At 41.1% G+C, this 19804-nt stretch overlaps 1 protein-coding gene across 1 annotated transcript in view; it reads left to right on the forward strand.

Moving 5' to 3' along the window:
• Window positions 11170–19804, forward strand: part of CHSY3 (chondroitin sulfate synthase 3) — a 267392-nt gene continuing 258757 nt past the window's right edge. Inside the window, exons 1-2 of the mRNA XM_021084739.1 lie at window positions 11170–12069; window positions 14606–14889. Of these exons, the coding sequence (XP_020940398.1) occupies window positions 11268–12069; window positions 14606–14889 (1086 nt within the window). The 5' untranslated portion in view covers window positions 11170–11267. The remainder of the gene's footprint in view (window positions 12070–14605; window positions 14890–19804) is intronic.

Below are 19804 nucleotides of genomic sequence, written 5' to 3' on the forward strand. Positions count from 1 at the left end.
ATTTCAATTTACCTAGCAAGGCCTTCTAAAGACCTGACTATAGTTGTCTTTACTGCTAAATCATCTTTGAAAAATCTCTGGATCATCAAAAATGAAGGATTAAAAAAAGAATTTTTGAGGCTGTCTTTACTATGCATGTTGTACCATGAAATGAATTACTATTTTTTCATAGGAAGTATTCCAGTTAATCAAGGAAGAAACAATGGTAGGGTTAGAATTACTACCATTTTCAACTTCCAGCATATTAATTAATCTAGGAATTCATTATCAACGGTACATCAGAAACAGAGCCAGACATGTGCTTCCTACTGAAAAAAACACAGTATCATCTATTAAGTACTTTTGTCCAAAAGGAAAAACTGAGCTTGTATCTGGCAATTCTCTAGATCCTAATATCAATGTATCAATTCACAGAGCATTCTGAAGACAGAGAAACTGGTTAAATGATAGCACGGCAAAGGAACCTGCCAGACTGAACAAATCTCATAGGGCAGATGATACAGTTTTTTTAAACTACATATAATACAACAAAAATAAGAGATGGAGGCAGAACCCATTAAAGAAGTTTGAGACACATCAAATGGTACTGATTATTTTTTTTAAAAAAAGGGAAGAGTAAAAAATGAAATTGGTGAGACAATTGTAGCAAATATGAAAGTGAATGACTATTGAGAACTTGAACAATTGCTTGATGTTTGATGATATTAAGGACTGTTACATTTTTCTAAGGGAATGACGTGAAAAATTCTGATCTTTTAGGATATATATTGAAATACTTATACATACATGGTGTTTATGATTTTCTTTAAAATAATCCAACAGGAGCTAAGTGGGAGAAAATACAGATAAAGCAAGATTTATCATAAACTAAAGAGTTAAAACTGGATCATGGGTGTAGGAGGTTCTAGTCTATGTTCTTTGTGCACATTTAAAAATTTTCCATGGTACAAATTAAAAAAAAACGTGGCCAAAGAGAATTCTCAAAACCAAAGCATGTTAAAATGGCCATAGTGGCCCTCTATTAAAATTCCAGTAGTTTAACAGGAGACGGCAACAGGAAAACATCAATCCCAATAGCCCCATAGGCTACATTCCTCAATGAGAAGAAATCTAAATTTGCCTTTTAAAAATACTACTTGGTGTATTAAGGGTTATTTATTCATACGGTTCGTGTCTGTTACACTAAGTTGAAAGTCTGGCTTCTGGAGTGAATATCACTTTCAACTTGTGGGTTAGAGCAGAGGCTGCCAGCCTTCTGCCCACATCTTCTTTTTCCCACCTCCAGGCTTGCCAACGCTCTTCCAACTACCAGTCTCTTTACATCTTTGCTGAGGGGTCTTTTCTGACTGTGCTGGAAGTACTAGGAAATTAATGTCCCCTGGGAGCAGCTGGTAATCAATGACTGACAGAAGTTAACACGTAAATACAGCTACTTCTTTGCTCTTCTGATGGGATAAGTCTGAAGCCATCGTCTATACTGACTGCAAGGGTTTCCCGGGTAGAATTAAACTCTAGCTAGCTACAATGGTAACTAACTTCAGGATTCAACCTTTATATTGGATTCCTTCCCTTGTATTTTTTTTATCTTCTCCACTCTTCTCCCCATATGCCCTGGAATCACTTTCCAATAAACTACTTGCTCCCAGATTCTTCTGAATCTACTTAGAGAACCCAAACCAAGACACTGAGAAATATATATTCAATCTGTAAACAGCAAGTAAATAAGGGTTCTTCTTTCACTTGGGGCTGGAGAACTTAGAATTTTAGCTAGCTATTCATGCTTTTTAGGGCGGTAAATGTCGGTAGGAGGATATCACACTTTGGTTTATGTTAATTTGCATATTTAACAGATGTTCTTAGGATTTTGAATTATCTCAATTATCAAGGAAGATGAGAACAGTAGATTATAAACTTCAGTAAGAACTGCTCAGTGTCGGAGTTCCCCTCGTGGCTTAGTGGTTAACGAACTGGACTTGTATCCATGAGGACACAGGTTTGATCCCTGACCTGGCTCAGTGGGTTAAGGATCCCATTGGCTGTTGTGTAGCTCACACAATGGGATCCAGCTTGCTGTGGCTGTGGTGTAGGCCAGTAGCTACATTTCCGATTTGACCCCTAGCCTGGGACCCTCCATATGCTGCGAGTGCAGCCCTAGAAAAAAAAGACAAAAAACCAAAAAGAATTGCTCAGTGTCTAGCTATACATATGGATTCTTCCACCCTTAGAAATTCTGATTCAGAAGATCCAGGTTTATTAGTAATAGTTATGCCCATTAAGACAGTAGAAATACTCATACAGGAGTTCTGAGAATCCCACTTTGAGATGCACTGACCTAGGTGCCAAAGTTTTCATTACTCCTATGGTGTTATGGCCAGTTGGGTTCTATAGGTCTATAAGAAGGTTTGATCTGATGGCCAGAGTATGTCCTGAAGTTCTGATTCTGTGCTAATACTAAAACCTAAATTTAGCTTTAATCTGGTTCAGATGACGCTGCTGCTATTCCTGTTCTGCATTCTGTTACGGTAGCCATGGCAAGTGCAGTCTGGCAAAAAAAAAAAGTGTGGTGTCGTACGGAGGGTGTGGTATACATAACTCAACCAAAGGCCTTAAAAATGCAGTGCTCCACCCCTTGCTTATTGCTTGGGTGTGCCTCTGCCCTGTGTCCTTTGAATCTTTTTGTGCCCAGTTGGGAGATGAAAGCAGAAAGCACTGCTGAGAAATCAATTAGCTCTGAGGCGAGCATTTGTTCTTATTTCTCTCTTAAGACTCTTCTGGTCTTCTTTCTGCCCAGGAAAGATTCAGAGCGAAGGCCACAGAGCCCTGAGGGAAAGGCTCATGGCTCAATACACCCATATTTTGCATCTTGAACCATGTTCTTTTTTTTTTTTTTTTTTTTTTTGAACCATGTTCTTAGAACAGTCTCCAGGGAGTTCTGGTCATGGCTCAGTGGTAACGAACCTGACTGATATCCATGAGGACACTCGTTTGATCCCTGGCCTCACTCAGTGGGTTAAGGATCCGGCGTTGCCATGAACTGTGTGTGGTGTGGGTCGCAGAGGAGGCTCAGATGTGGAGTTTCTTTGGCTGCACAACTCTGATTTGACCCCTAGCCTGGGAACTTCCATATGCCACGGGTGCAGCCACCCACCCCCTCCCAAAAAAAAGAAGAAAAAAACAAAAAAACAACCCCCCCCACAGTTACCAAATGATGATCTCTTATTCCATTTACGTGAGTCCATTTCCCTTTTTTAGTTAGTTCACAAGATTTTATTTGGATCTCATATTCTGACTTCCTAGAGCCCCAATTAGCTTCAAATTGCCTTTCCATTGTAGTGATGTGGCAATATTTTTCCTTCTTCACTAAATTTTATGACTCTTCAGCTCGAGAATTAACTTCTTGACACATTCTTTCTTTGGCCCAACATTACAAAACAGTTGGAGCCTTAGAATAATATATTATCCTGCAGTTTGTTTTGTAGAAATGAAAAGTAAACTCATTTTTTTTAAAGATAGTAATTTGTTGCTGGATAAAAATTAAAATCAGAAATGTCTGAAAGATTTAAACCCTGTCTCAGAAGATACATTCCTGCTGTTCCCTTCTAACAGCAACACATGCCAAAAAAAAAAAAAAAAAAAAAAAAAAAAAAAGTTAAGGTACTGGATTATGTTCAGGCAATAATATATTTATAAATATGTCAAAGCTTCAAAAATGCAAATTAATAGTCACCCTCATCTCATTGCAAACTATTAGAGTCAGTGTTCCAACAGGAGCAAGTTGTTCTAACTCAATCATTTCTCTTAAAAAAAGGTGCTCTATTTTCTTTCTTGTTTGGCTTTTTAGGGCCACACCTGCAGCACATGGAGGTTACTAGACTAGGGGTCCAAGCAGAGCTACAGCGTCTGGCCTATACCACAGCCACAGCAACATGGGATCTGAGCTACATCTGTGACCTACACCACAGCTCTCGGCAATGCCAGATCTTTAACCCACTGAGCAGGGTCAGGGATGGAACCAGTAACCTCATGGTTCCTAGTAGGATTTGTTTCCACTGTGCCAGGATGGGAACTCCAAGGTGTGCTATTTTCAAGACAAGAAAGAGATAAATGAAGGAATTTCCTTAGATCATTGCTCCCAAATGTTTTGTTCTTGGCCCCTCTTTAAAGTCTTAAAATTTAAAGAGAATCCCAAATGTTTATTGCATGAGAAATTAAAAACTAGTAGAAATTAAATTTTAAGTTTAACTCACATATAACAACACACATATTACATATTATCATGAATAAATACAATATTTTATGAACACAAATATATTTTCCAGAATAAAAATCATGGAGAGTGGCAGAAAATAAAACTCTGCCTTCCTCATGCTGATATTTTACTAAAATGCATCAAACCTGACTTTCAAGATTCTTGAAAGACTTTTGTCATTTATCAACTCACTGTGGACTTAAATAAAACTCCCCTGCTGGATGCAGCAGACTTAAAGTGAATTATAAACTGTACATAACTCACTCACTCAAGAAACTATGACAATGGGTTGAGAGGTATGATATTTAACTTCTCCTCCCGCTTATAAAACATCCTGAAATTTAATTTTTAAAGAACAGGTTTAAAACCATCTATCCTCTTATGCTTGTTCCATAATGCTAGCTAGCATGGCTATAAAGAAAAACATTATATATGTATGTATATGTATGTATGTATACATATACACACACACACTGTATGCATATATACACACACACACTGTACATGCATACATATATACTGCATTTTTATGGATCAGTGTATACAATATTTGTTTATTGATACTTAAAGCAGCATGATAAATCCTGTAAATGTTCTAAAATCCATTTGTCTTTTTGTTATTCAAAAAGTGAGCTTGGAGTCTTAATTGAACTATATATGTCAGGTAAAGTAAAATGTTTTTAAGATCAATTTCATCTGCTTTTACTTTTTTAAATGTGGCTACTAGAAGAATTTGAATTAGTTTGTGGAGTATATTATATTTCCTTTCAAAAGCAGTGATCTGTGGGACAGAAAAAGAGACTGGTAATTAACAAGGCTTGAACATTAAAGAAACAGGAATAAAGGTGGCATGTGCATTTTAACTTTTCTAAGATAGAAAATATTAAATTGGAGTTTATTAATATTTTAGGATAGTAGTGACAGGAGAAAATTAAAATAAAAACCTTTTGTAGGATAAATTCAGATTGGTCATTAGGAACTCTGAGGATTTTGAAGCTCACTGCCTAATCATAAACTACTAGTTCTTAAAAAAAAAAAAGAAAAAAATACCACATCACAAATACTGCTTCTTTACTTATAAAGGCTTGTTTGGATGCTTTGCTTATGTCCAAGAGATTGTCCCTGGAGCTCAGGAGAGATGGAAGTATGGAAATTTTAATTCAGATACGGTCACTGCTTGATCCTTTTATAAGTGACAGCAATAGTTTCTGGACAAGTGGACCACCTCTTAGTCAGATAAAGCTATGGGAAATCAAAATTTGATGTGTGCTAATCTTAAACAAAGAAAATATTTTCTCTAGTTTTTCATTACAGAGAATGTTAAATTTACCCAGAGGTAATCACCCAGCCCCAGTAGTCACCAATACTTGGTCAGTCAATCACCACATTGCCATTCATTTAGCACCACCCTCCGTTCCATATTATTTGAATTCCAGACCTTATACCAGTTCATCTGTAAATATTTCATTATATACTCTTGAAAAATAAGAACGTAAAAACAATAGCCACAATATAATTATCACACCTAAAAAGGAATTAGTAATTCCTTAGTAGCATGAAATATTATTGGTGTAAAAAACGTAGCTACATAATTTCCATGTTGAATAGCTAAATGCATATTACCATGAAGTTTTAAAACTTAGCTAGTCTTATGACATGCTCAAAATAATTACCTTTTCATATTTCAGTATATGAACTTCTATCATATAGTGATTGGTGGTTAGGAACTCGCTGAAGATTTGCTGATTTCTGAGCAAATAAAACCATAAAACCATAATTAAATGGCTCTCTTGTTATCTCTCTCTGCTTATAATCTTCCTTGGCAATGTCAAAAATATTTCATAACACGGTCTATCCCTTGGGAATGAACTGAATTACATTATGATTATTAACCACTAGATGCCACAGTTGCTTCACGCAAATGAAATCAATTGTCTTGATCTGTCAAGAAAAGAATAACATTCTAAATATCACAGTATAAAACTAAATCAAAATGTCTTTCGCTTATACCTTGTAACAGAAGCATATGTCGAATCATATATTTAAATATTTACCTTTAACTTTGATGACTGACCAAACTATGATATCCCTCTTTCAATCTCCTTTGTACCTTTGTGATTTTAAATTTCTTGCTCATTCTTCCCAATTTAAACACTTCGTGTAGTACTTGCAGAGCAGTCTGATGACGGGTTCTAGGTGTACCAGAATTGCTTTCTGGGTGGGTGACAGTAATGTCATTCAATACCCAGGACACAACCCCTAGGAAAAGTCTTCTTCCAGGTGAATTCAGATGATCCTTTATGTTCTACTAGCTTCAGCTCAGAGAAGACAAATGATTCACGTGTTATGATTGTCAAATACAGGCAAACTTGAAGTAGGTAAAGGATTTGGAGAAGACAGGCAATTGGTTTTGTACTTTTTCTGGAAACCATTACAATTTATGAAATTTTGTTACTATTTTTCTCAAAATCTACTGAGGTGCTTCATAGAGATTTTATCAGGTGCTTTCCAAGTATATAAATTGAAACACTCTCATTTAGTTCAGAATAGCAATCCTATCAGGCATTTTTAGCCAGTAGTATTGGAAATTACTTACATTTCTCTATTCTCTCTTCCAATATAATACACAGATCTGTCTGTATTTTAGTATGCATTTTTATGTTTGTTTTTCACCAGTGATCATTAGTTTCCCTTTTAGCCACATCATTTTTTTTCTTAAATCCTTCCTAGAACATAGTATTTTATCCTTTGTTTTAATAAAAAAACTTAGTCCTTGTAGAGATTTCCCAGAAAATTATCCATCCTAAAAATAATGTATCTTCAAAATTAAAGTGAGTATGAGAAAATTACTTCACTGACTTGGGGAAAGAACAAATAAATAGCTAGAGGTCTCTCAATAAATATGAAATTAAACTCATAAAAAACGTACACAGCGCTTTTACTTAATACAAGGGAGGAGGAGGTGCAGACACTGTGTGGAAAAAAGAAAAAGATGTTTATATTTTTCTTCTATTCCAAAGTGATGGGGCAGTTTCAATAATGTCTTAAATGCTTTCCATGAATCTACCTTTGTTTCTTTCTAAATTTTTCTTCCATGGTTTGTCCTTGTAGCACATAATAAAACCATACCACAACTCGACACCTTCATTGTCACTCGGAATAAAAGAAATTTTTTTTCTAAATGTCTTCATGGCTCAGAATATACATTGCCTAAAATAGTAGACACTAGTTACATGGGTCTGTTGAACATCTGAAATGTAGCTAGTTTGAATTGAAAAGTGCTGTAAGCGTGAAATATAGCATGGTCTTGGAAGACTTAGTACTGATAAAAATAATGTAAGTTTTCTCAGTAATAATTTTATATTGATTGCCTGTTGTCATGATAATATTTTGAATATATCCAGTTGAATGAAAGCATTATTAAAATTAATTTCACCCTTTAAAAAATGTGGCTACAGGAGAAAAAGTTTAAATTATATGTCTTGCATTTACAGCTCACACTATAATCCCACTGGCTTAAATGATCAGCAAGTCTTCTTCTCCGTCCCATTTTCAAGCTGTATTGATCTCTTTGCTGTTCTCAATATACCATGTCTATCTCAAGCCTTGGCATTGACTAGTCCCTCTTCCTGGAACATCTCTTAGATGTCCTTATGGTTAGTTTCCTCGCTTGTTTTTTGGTTCTCTGCTAAACTTATCAGAAAGAACTTCTCTGACCAATTAATTTTAAATAGCCTCACCTGACCCATGTGCAACCCACTATCTCCATTTTTTCAAAATGCTTATCACCTGGCACATTATTTGCAAGGGTGTGTGTGTGTGTGTGTGTGTGTGTGTGTGTGTGTGAGAGAGAGAGAGAGAGAGATCTCTCCTTAACAGAGTACAACTCTCATAAAGTCAAGGGCTTTGATTTTACTCTTTTTCTAGAAGAGTGCCTAGCTTATGGTAGATATCAAATAAATATTGGTTAAATAAATTAAAAGGTGAAACATCATTAAAAATACATAAGGTGATATCAAAGAATTTTATCATGAAAAAGGGTGGAAAATGAAGGACTAATATTTCCTGAGGGCCTACAATGAACAACTGTACACTGTGCTAAGCACTAAAATATAGTATCTTACTCCTCACAGAAATATACCTACACATGAGAAATCTACCCCTCAGATAATTTAAATAACTTTCCCAAAGTCACTTAGCCAGTAGGGGACATCATTTCAATACTTTTCATTTTATGTCAATGTCTCCACGTATCTTCTCTGGCTCCCAGACTAAATTGGATGCTTTTGCAAATACTGCCTCAGAGTATTGCACATTTTCCCTTTGTATCATTCGCCACCACAGTAATTCATTTTATAATGTGGTATTTAATATGTCTCCTTCCCTGCATTTGAAACTTCAGATAGGTGGCAGTGAGTGTCTTTTGACATTTCCACATCTAGAGCCTTCCACCTTGTCTAATGCTTAATTTCTCACACACATATGTTGAATAATGAATGAATGCAGTTAACTTTATCCCCAAATACTGTAACATTGATGAGTAGGTTATTTGTGCCTGATGAGAATAAACGATTTTGTAGATGAGCTGCATGAATGGCACCTATTGGAATGATGTCTGGCTGGATATTGCAGGGAAGAGTATGCTAGTGTGTCAGGGGACAATTGGTTTTTCACAATTGACCACAGGTAATGGGGCTCTATGTTATGAATGTCCTCTGGAAATGTGCTGTCCACCATGGCAACTCCCTAGCCATAAGGGGCTATTTAAATAAAAATGAATTAACATCAAATACAGTCGAAAATTCATTTCCTCAATCATATCAGCCACATTTCAAATGCTTAGTAATCATACGTGGCTTGCGGCTGCCTTGTTGGACAACACAATGAAAACTTCCACTATAGGGAGAGTTCTATTGAACAGTACTATTCTTGAAGGTTTAAAATGTCCTCGGGAAGATGTATTTTTAAATCAGAAGGGGCCTATTCTTTTGATTAGTTTTGTATTCTCACTAAAATTAAACTTGGAGAAAGAGGCCAATAATCTGTATTCCCAAGTGTTTCTGGGCAAGACCTAGACATGGAAAAGGAGCTTCACTGTCCAGCAGATGAAACATTTCGTCAGACGTGCTCATGCACAGCCAGTTATTGGTGTGGAAAGAACCACCCCTCCAAGGGCTCCAGGCAGGCCCACTGTTCCAAGGACGCTGCCAGCACCTTGCTGGATCAAGCCCTATGTCTAATGCCATTCAATACCATCCCTTTGCGTTTGATGCAGAAAACAGAAGACTGAAATCTGAAGAGCAAAGAGTTTGGGATGGCAAATGCACCTCAGATTGTAGTTAGTATCACAGCTTCTGGAGAGAAAGCTTTTAAATGCCCCCTTCTTCAAAATGTCACATAGCTTCAGGTAATGTCTTCATATATAACTTTCAGTGATTTTGGCCAAGACAATTTAACCTTTTTTTGAGATTCTTTTGCTGGAGATTTTCTTCCTCCCTAATTGGAGAGGTAAAACATTTCCTGTCATTGCCTTAGAAAAGAAAATGCTTTATAGGCAAGACCAAAAACTACATTTTCTATTTCATTTTCTGGTTAAGTTTAGTTGTTTGGGGGGAATAAGAATTTTCTTGGTATGAATCTTCCAGGCATTGGCTCTGTGTGCTCCCATTTCTCCATCATTTGCCAATCCTACTGAACTAGTCTCTACCAAGACTGAAAATAGTTCGTGGTTCTCACTTTTAGACTAGAAACCAATGGAGAACTGGGTGCAGGATGGGGGTGGGAAACCGCGAGGCAGCCCCGCGTGTCCCAGCTCAACAGGTGGGGAACATGAAATTTTTATTTTCTTTGAGGATTAAGCTCCTGCTCACTGTGACCACCTCTAGCCTTTCGATAGGTATTTCCAAGCCCTCCGCGATTTTCTTAGAAGAGACACAGAGTGATCATGGTGCTTCTACGTAAGACTGGGGAGTAGTGGTGAAAGTGGTGAAGGATGCTAGCAGGGACTGAGGAGTTGGTACAGCTGGGTGGAGAGGTGCTAGAGTAAGACAGATGGTTTCCTGAGCAGTGAGCGCAGAAGGAGTGGAGAGAGAAGACACGAAGTGGCAGCCTGTAGAGAAACGCGAAAAGGACCGAAAACGCGAAGAGAGGAACCTGGGAGGGGCAGGATGGGGAAGGGTCACGCCGGGACGTAACCAGCTGTGGGCAGGGGGAGGCAAGCTGGGAGGGAGATGCGGGCGCTCGTCGGGGGCTCTGGGACCCGAGCTCCGCCGATGAGGTCAGTGGAGCCGACGTGCTGGGAGGAGGGCAGCGGAGCCCCCGGACGCGGGTGTTGCTAGGCTGGCGGAGGGGCGGGACGGGACGGGAAATGGGATGGAGAACTGGGGCCGCGGGAGGAGGAACGAGGGGGCGTCGGCGTTGGAAGCCGGAGGCGGCCCGACCGGGATCATTTCCTTCCGGAGAGTAGGCCGGCTCTGGACCGAGGCGCGGGCCGGGGGCGTCCGAGGGCGGGTGACGGGGAAATACCGCGGCCCGCGCTTCCCCCAGGTTGGCAGCGGCGGTGCTCGTGGCTCCTCCTTCGGGCCAGTCCGGAGCTTGGCGGCGGGGGGAGCGAGGGCGGGGGCTCGGGAAGGAGGGAGAGGAGGGAGGGACCAGGCGCGCCAGTGACAGGGTGGCAGCCTAGGAGCGGACGCGTTGCTGCCGCCGCTCCACCTCCTCCTCCTTCTGCAGCTCCTCTTGCTGCCGCCGCCGCCAACGCCGCCGCCGGGAGAAGTTTCACTCCCGACCCTCCTCGCTCAGAACACGGACCCAGAGCGGAGCGGGGAGCGCGGCTGACAGCCGCAACCCACCGCGGGCTAGGCGCCGGGAGCGCTGCGACCCCGAGCCGGGGTCGGCGCCTGGGCGGCGGGCAGCGGCTGGGGCTGGGGGCGTTGAGGCGGAGGAGGGGCGGGTGTGAACCGACAGACCCGTGCGCCGCGCCGCAGCCACTCAGCGAGCGTCCGCGCCCGGGGCAACCGCGATGGCCGTGCGCTCCCGCCGCCCGTGGATGAGCGTGGCATTGGGGTTGGTGCTGGGTTTCACCGCCGCGTCCTGGCTCATCGCCCCCAGAGTGGCCGAGCTGAGCGAGAGGAAGAGACGCGGTTCCAGCCTCTGCTCCTACTACGGCCGCTCCGCCGCTGGCCCCGGCGCGCAGCAGCCGCTCCCCCAGCCTCATGCGCGGCCGTGGCCGGAGCAGTCGCCGCCCCCAGCGCGCCAGGAGCTCCAGGGGCCGCAGCTGCCTGAAGCAGCGCCCGGGGGAACCAATTTTCGGAGCAGCCCCTGGCAGCAGCTACCTCCGCTGCAGCAGCGGCGACGAGGACGCGAGTCGGGAGGCGCGACGGGGCTCCCCGGAGCCCCGGTGGCCGAAGGGGAACCCGAGGAGGAGGACGGGGGTGCGGCCGGGCAGCGGAGAGGCGGCCGGCCCGGGAGTAGCCACAACGGCAGCGGGGACGGGGGCGCCACCGCCCCGAGCTCCCGACCCCGGGATTTCCTATACGTGGGGGTGATGACCGCGCAGAAGTACCTGGGCAGTCGCGCGCTGGCGGCGCAGCGGACCTGGGCGCGCTTCATCCCCGGCCGCGTGGAGTTCTTTTCCAGCCAGCAGCCTCCCAACGCCGGTCTTGGCCAACCCCCGCCACCCCTGCCTGTCATCGAGCTACCTGGGGTGGACGACTCCTACCCTCCCCAGAAAAAGTCCTTCATGATGATCAAGTACATGCACGACCACTACCTGGACAAGTATGAGTGGTTTATGCGCGCCGACGACGATGTCTACATTAAAGGTGACCTCCCAGCACTGGCTGTCCCGCCTCCCCGCCTTCCCAACTCCTTTCTCTGCAACCAGCCCCATTCCCTGCCCAGCCTCAATCCCTGCCAGCCCCTCTCTGCTTCTCTGCCAGCATGTGCTCCCGGCTCCTGCAGCCCCCAACCGGTCGCCCCCACCGCTCGCGTCCGCCCACCATTTCTGGTCCGCTCCTCCTCCTCTCCTGCGGTCTGGACCCTTCTCACACCTGCCCCGCTCTTTTTGCCTTCCTCATTCTTGCCGTTCCTGTTAACGCCCATCCCTCGCTCCTACTCTTTTTCGTGTAGGAAGGTGAGGAAAGGGACCTCAGGGTTAAACCTGAGGCTCTTCCCACTCCACCCTGCTCTGAAAGCCCGCGGTGGTGGTAGTTTCCCCACATCGGTCCGGAGGGGCGTGTCCTCAGTGGCGAAAGGGCGGATGGAGGATGCAGGCGAGAGCCAGACTGGAGATCGGTGATCTTGCTTATTCCCCTACCCTTTTGCTTTAACTGGATCTAGCACAGTTTCGGAACTGGTGAGATCGAGGAATCATTTTCGCTGTCCCACCCCCTTCCTTGTGCGGTCCTTTCGCACGACCCTCAAAGCACTGGGAGTCCTTGAGAACCCCCCTGCTCCGGCGCGCAGCTCCTTCCCACCACCACAGTGCAGCGTCAAGCCGTCCCTGACCCCTACCACGGTTCAGTAAAATCGTGAGGGGATGGCTGTATCTATAGGAGTAGGTGGTGAGGAAAAGGGGGACAGGCCCGCGAATTATCCAGACCCTAGGAGCTCCACGCTGCCCAAGCACACGGCCGTGGGGATCCTTTCAAAGTCCGTCTTGGTGGTTGCAGCAATTAGCAGAGGCAGGAAGTCCTTCCCCAAACTACGCGCGGCCCCAGCACCAGAAAACTTTGTCAGTTTTCAAAGCAGCGCGTCCTTCACCCTGAGTGTGAGTGGCTCTGGCCAGAGCTTTCTAAACTCAGCCGAGGAAAGTTCGTTAGAGCAGGAGTAAATCTTTCCCTTTTCGGAGAGGATCACAGGGGAAGTAGGAGTGGTGTGTTGTCTTGAAGGAGGCGCCCAGTGCTTCCCACGTTTCCTAGGTTCTTGGTCAAAGGGGGGCAGCCCTTCCTTAGTTTATGCCATTCTCCTTGTAACCTCGTTGCTTTCTCCTGATTCAGGTAGTATCTTTTACGTAGTCAAGGAGAAACAGATAAAAATAAAAAAAAAAAACAAACACGGAAAAAACCCCCATCACATTTTGGTCCTAGGACTGAGTGTAGAATTAACAACTAGAGATTTCTCAGGTTTGGGTTGGGAGGCAAAATCCTTAGGGCTGTTTGGCAGAGGAAATATTGATAATCAAATATGGAAATAAAGAGTGGAATAATTTGATATAAAAATTAAAAAAATGATTGCCTTCCTGGTGAATGCACCGTCTTATAGGTAGGTATAAGATATGTAGGTGTCTATTTCTATGTGATAGATCTACTATTTTATAGTCTGCAGGTCTTCTAGGTCTCATTTAAGTCATGAAGGTTTCCTGGCAGAATTTTGCCACAGTTTGCAGACAGTTTCTAAAATGCAGTAATAGCATCCACTTCTGTCATATCTTTTAATGCTTTGAAAGATTGTCCTTTAGAGCACTGAAATGCCATATTCTCGTCCATTTCTGTTAAGAATGGAATGCATTTTGTATTAAGAGCCCAGTCATAGCTGAAACTCATTGAGATCCAAGGGGGCGTGGCATAGAGTCAAGATAATGACTGCAGATGCTGTGCTCATCGAAAAAGATAGTAAAGATGCTGAGTGGGAATACAAAGAAGGTGACTGTTTATTCCAGTATAGCACTTTGCAGAGTGCCAGATGCTTTGGAACTGTTTTAGCTACAGAACTTTATTTTTAAATTGTTTTTCCTGATGAACTTACAGACGTAAACTGTATTATTTAACTTTTAACTAATGTTATTTTTTTTTTCCTAAGAGGTGCTTTCCAAAGTTCCAAAATGTTATGTTTCAACACAGATTTGATATTCTCTCTGTCCCTTCCCTCTCTTCCTCCCTTGATCTTTTTCTCTCTTCGTGTGTTTGTATATATGTGCGTGTACACACTCACACACACACACACACACTCTTTTGGGTTGTATATGGCTTGAGTTTAGTTAAGGACAAAACACTAAACTAAATAAATTATCAGGAAAAAAGTAATTACTGGATATCAGTGGGCTGCCAGTCAGTGCTAAATATTAATATTTATTATGTTTGAGACTTTTGCCACTACTTCAAACATGCTAAGAAACCAGTCTTCATTGACCTTCTTGTTATTTCACCTTAAAAAAAATCCAACTACAATGTTGATAAGATTTTATTGTGACTTAATTAATATCTATAGAATATTCAAAGAAGGTTTTCTTCTTTTACATTGTCTACGACTTGTGGGGAGCTTATGCACACTATTGGACGTTCTTTCCCTTGCTTGGTGTGTTATAAATGATTATAAGAGTAGGAAAATGAATGATTATTGTTTCCTTTCCCTTTATAGGTGACAAGTTGGAAGAGTTTCTTAGATCGCTGAATAGCAGCAAGCCCCTCTACCTGGGTCAGACTGGCCTGGGAAATATAGAAGAACTGGGGAAGCTGGGGCTGGAGCCCGGGGAGAACTTCTGTATGGGAGGACCAGGCATGATCTTCAGTCGCGAGGTTCTCAGGAGGATGGTACCACATATTGGTGAATGCCTCAGAGAAATGTACACGACTCACGAGGACGTGGAAGTGGGAAGATGCGTCCGACGTTTTGGTGGGACTCAGTGTGTCTGGTCGTATGAGGTAAGACTTGAGCTGGGATGAAAATTACAGGTGCGTGACAGTTTCCAGTCTGGGGCATTGATTTTATGTATACTCTCTGTATGTATGTTTTTGCTTGAAAATGACAGCAGCAGTCAATGATAGACACAAGGGTGATTGTGACAGATACCTTTCTTAGTAGAGCTAAGGCTTTCTTATTAACTTGACCATTAACTTCGAGCAGCAGCCTCTGCGTGTAGTCACCTCTCTGGAAAATGCTACTTCCACTTATGTGCTTTATTGGTATTTATATACATGTGTATCCATTTCCTGCCTCTAACAGGAGTTCTTTTTCTGTTCTCTTTGGGTGTAGCTTTTAGCATTTGCTGCTTTGTTGTTTGTTATTACTTGGGTTAGGTATATAATCCCATCTCTTTGTTTTGGGGTTATATACCTAACTCTGAATAACTGAGGTTGTTTTTTCTTCCAAAATTGATTTTGAAATGAAATTCGATTTTATTTAAAATAGTTTTTTTTTTCTTCTGAGAGTTCATTAGTAAAAGTTACTCAACACTTAGTGTATTGCAGTTTTCAATTTAGTTGGTTTTCAAGTGATTGGCGTTAAAGATATTTCAGCTACCCAATGCACACCTCTGTAAAATATAACTTAAGTCATTTACTTATCATAGCATTTTTTTCATGTTTTCTTGGTATCAGAGAAACATTTCATGAAAATGTGTTTCCTATGAAGTCCTTACATCGCAAGATTACACAGTCCCGTTCATTTTTCCTTTGGAAGTATAATCCCACTTTCCTTAATTTAGCTTCTTTTTTTATGGTTTGTGGTATTTACACTATGGGGAAGTATTTCATATATTGATTAAGAAAGTAAACATTAATGATAACTAGCTATTTGGAATATGTACTAGGCAGATTTAAAATGATCACATACATCATTGGAGTTCCCGTCGTGGCTCAGTGGTTAGTGAATCTGACTAGGAACCATGAGGTTGCGGGTTCAATCCCTGGCCTCGCTCAGTGGGTTAAGGATCCAGTGTTGCTGTGAGCTGTGGTGTAGGTTGCACAGGGGGCTCGGATCCTGTGTTGCTGTGGCTGTGGTGTAGGCTGGTGGCTACAGCTCCAATTTGACCCCTAGCCTGGGAACCTCCATATGCTGCAGGAGCGGCCCAAGAAATGGCAAAAAGACATCATTTCTCTTATTGATAGAAATAATGTTTTTATAAAACCAATTTACGACTATCTTTATAATAATACTGTATGCAAACATACTATAGTTTAAAAATAGGTCATTTGAGTAAATTAACTATACTTCTATATGAAAAAGTAGGTAATTTGGAATAATATCAGTGAAGAAGTTTTGTCTCTCCATTTCATAAAGAACTAACTGGAAGGCAAAAAATAAATACCTAAAATGGAACACACAGTCAGTTGGTTTTGTTCACATGAAAATTTTTTTTGGCAGACATTGACTCTGTATGGATGAGAGAAGATCATCCCTATTTTAAATAAAGATGGAAAATGATTATACTTTATTTGATACTTTATTGCCTCAACATCACATAGAAGGTTTTAACAAACCTTTTGTTTCATGTCCCTCCTTTCAAGTTTTCATTGATTCTGCTGTGAAGGTGCAGTCCTCACCTAGCAGTCTGACCATTCATGAGCCAGAAGAGTAAAGTGTGTTCACGTGACCTACATACTCACAAATTGATCCAATATTTTATTTGTAATATAGGCATTTGTTCTGGCTAAGGTGAAGGGGAGTAATGGTAGATGCGCACCCTCTGTGTTAGAAGAGGTGGAATCTTAGATCTTTTCATTAACTGACATAGAAGAGAGAAAGGGGACTCCACCCCTTGTAGCCTACAAGTTCATGATCACCATATTTACGTTAACTTTTTGCAGTGCATTTGCATTTTTAGGCTGACAGTTGTCCATCACTAACTCTGGAATCTGTATGAAAAAAATCATTTCTATATTTTCCCTAGCAATGGTATATATCATTTCCTAAAGAAATACTGCTTCAGAATGTTGATGTTATGTTTTCCTAGCAATTATATAGAATTTATTTTTTTTGGAGTTTTCAGTCTTTAAATGAGCTATTTAAACAACATTTATTTTAGGAATAGCATTGATTAAATCCTCATACGAAGTCTCAAAGTCTTTTTTAAAAGAAGGATGGAAATTTTCATTACCAAGGAATGTATTAAACAGTAGCAACAGTTAATAAATATAGGAAAGACAAGTATGCAATTAAATTACTTCCAAGCATTTCAATATTAAGGGATGTTCTATGTTTCCTGACACAGGTGGACTGGGGCATGGCCAAACTAGGGCTTTCTAGTTTGGATTTGAGGTTCCTTGAAATGTCCAACTTTGCTGCTGTCCACATGATGTTGAAAAAATTAATCTATTCCACTCTGGGTCGGCATCTTCAGTAAAGGAGAGATTTCATATCCTGTCATAGAATAAACTATGAAATCGATCAGTTATTTTATTTCCATATTCCTTTTAAAAGAACCATCTGCAACAGAATTCTCTGTACTATACTTCTCATGGATTTCAGATTTTTTTTTTTTTTGCTTTTCCTCCTAATACAGGTTCTTACAGTATTACGAGCACTATTGTAGAAACGTAGTCATAATTTTTGAGTTTGAATAAATGAAACATTCAAGATGGAATGTTATCTTTTAAAAATGATAGAAGTTCCTATCATGGCTCAACAGAAATGGATCTGACTAGCATCCATGAGGACGCAGGTTTGATCCCTGGCTTCGCTTAGTGGGTTGAGGATCCAGCATTGCTATGCGCTGTGGTGTGGGTCACAGATAGGGCTCTGATCTGACGTTGCTGTGGCTGTGGCATAAGCTGGTGGCTACAGCTCCAACTGGACCCCTGGCCTGGGTACCTCCATGTGCCACAGGCTTATTAATCTTGTAGGAGGAGAACTGGGTAAAATATTAAAATTATAGATTGCGTAGCATGTAGCTTTTTTTAACAATGGATTATATTTTTTAAAAATCTAAGAATCTTATAGTATTCTTCTTTACTGCTGAATTGGAGTCTATTTTTTCTGCATTATACATACATAATATTGGCAAGAGGGAGGAGACAGAAAGGGAGGGGAATAAACTTGAATTTGGGTTTGAGTCACCTGTCTACCACTCATATGTTTCATTGTCTTTTTTTTTTTCTTCCTTCCTTTTGTTTTTTTTAGGCCCATACCCTCGGCATATGGAGTTTGCCAGGCTAGGGGTCAAATCAGAGCTACAGCTGCTGGCCTACACCACAGCCACAGCCACAGCCACAACTCAGGATCCTAGTTGAATCTACGACCTATACCATAGATCACGACAATGCCAGATCCTTACCCCACTGAGCAAGGCCAGGGATTGAACCTGCAACTTCATGATTACTAGTTAGATTTGTTTCTGCTACACCGCAACAGGAACTCCTCTTTCACTGTCTTTTTAAAATTACTTCTCTGAGCCTTGCTCAGTTCATTTGAAAGTGAAGATTGTAATGGTGTCTTCCTCATAGATTTTGTAGAAGATTAAGTAAAGTGGTGAAATGATCCATGGAAAGCTCTATGTAATATGTGGCAGGTACAAATTGTCAATAGATGTTAACTATTCTTGTCATAATGCTGAATACATCATATACTATATTACATATAACATGGATTCATCGATTTTTTTTGTTTAATTATAATTACTAGTGAGAGTTCCATCCATATCAAAAAGCCTAAATGAAAATAAACTAAATTGCTTTAGAGAATCCAAGTTTAAGTTTTTTTGGCAAAGAACAAGAAACTGGTACATTTGAGTATATTAGAACTAAGAAGAACCTGGCATCAGTAAAACTTATAAAACATGGAAGACTTTAAAACACGCATATTTGCTTCAGACTTTAAACATCATATTAAATAACTGATCTTAAGGAGACTGTGGAAAATGTTATTTAACAAGTGACTACTTAATATACATATTTAAGGAATTTCAAATAGATCAGAATCTACCTACATTTAAAAAAAAAAGTGCTATATAGATTTCTAGATTAGTTGCCAGAAAAATATCCCTCTTTTCTGAATTTCTCTGGAATTTTCAGTATAGAAGAATGTCTGGAGTATCTCATTTTGCAGTCAATTCACAGGTCTACCCAGGAACTTATCTCTCAGGGCAGCTGGAATCCCTCTAAGTGTTCATCAGGTGTTTTAGGAAATGATATATATCTTCAGTTTTTCAGATAAGGTCCTGGGGTCTGGCAAAATACATCTTGCTTGTTTGCCTCATGCTCTGTTTCCTCCTCTGTCATTGCTATTTCCTTTTTGTTTTTTACCTCTGTCATTAGCGACAAATAAAATAAATCACAAATGCATATGGATATGCTTCTCATCGGGTTCTCAGTAAGTTAAAGTGCCCTTGACAGGTCAACCTTGATATTCCAAGAAGTCACAAGGAGGGCCCAGGAATGGCTTGACTTCTGAGTCAAGAATCCTTTAGTAGCTGGTGAGTCTCAGGTAGGTTAGTTCTCCTCTGTACCTGAGACCATTGGAAAGTCAGAACTGAGATTCTTCCTGCCCCACCCGGAGGTAGAAACATGAGTTTTCAAGGACACATGGCAGATGTTCATAATCAGCAGACTTCGTGGGTTGCCGTTATACTCATTTATACCTCAAATTGTGTAAGTACGGATGACTAACCGAAGCATGATTGTGAAAAATTATTCTATGCTTTACACTCTGTGAGTGTTAGAATTTATTGGCTTCTCCTGTTGGCTAAATTCACATTTTTGGTTGACATCTATCTTGGCCACTGTTTTTCTAGTTATCTAAGCTGCAATCTGGCAGCTTGGGAGGCAGCATATGGCTCTTAAATATTGTTTGGCATGTGGAGTGTTTTCAGGTTGTTTGATTTTGTTTTTTGATGAGCTTCGC

The sequence above is a fragment of the Sus scrofa genome, chromosome 2, assembly GCF_000003025.6.
Source record: "Sus scrofa isolate TJ Tabasco breed Duroc chromosome 2, Sscrofa11.1, whole genome shotgun sequence".
NCBI lineage: Eukaryota > Metazoa > Chordata > Mammalia > Artiodactyla > Suidae > Sus > Sus scrofa.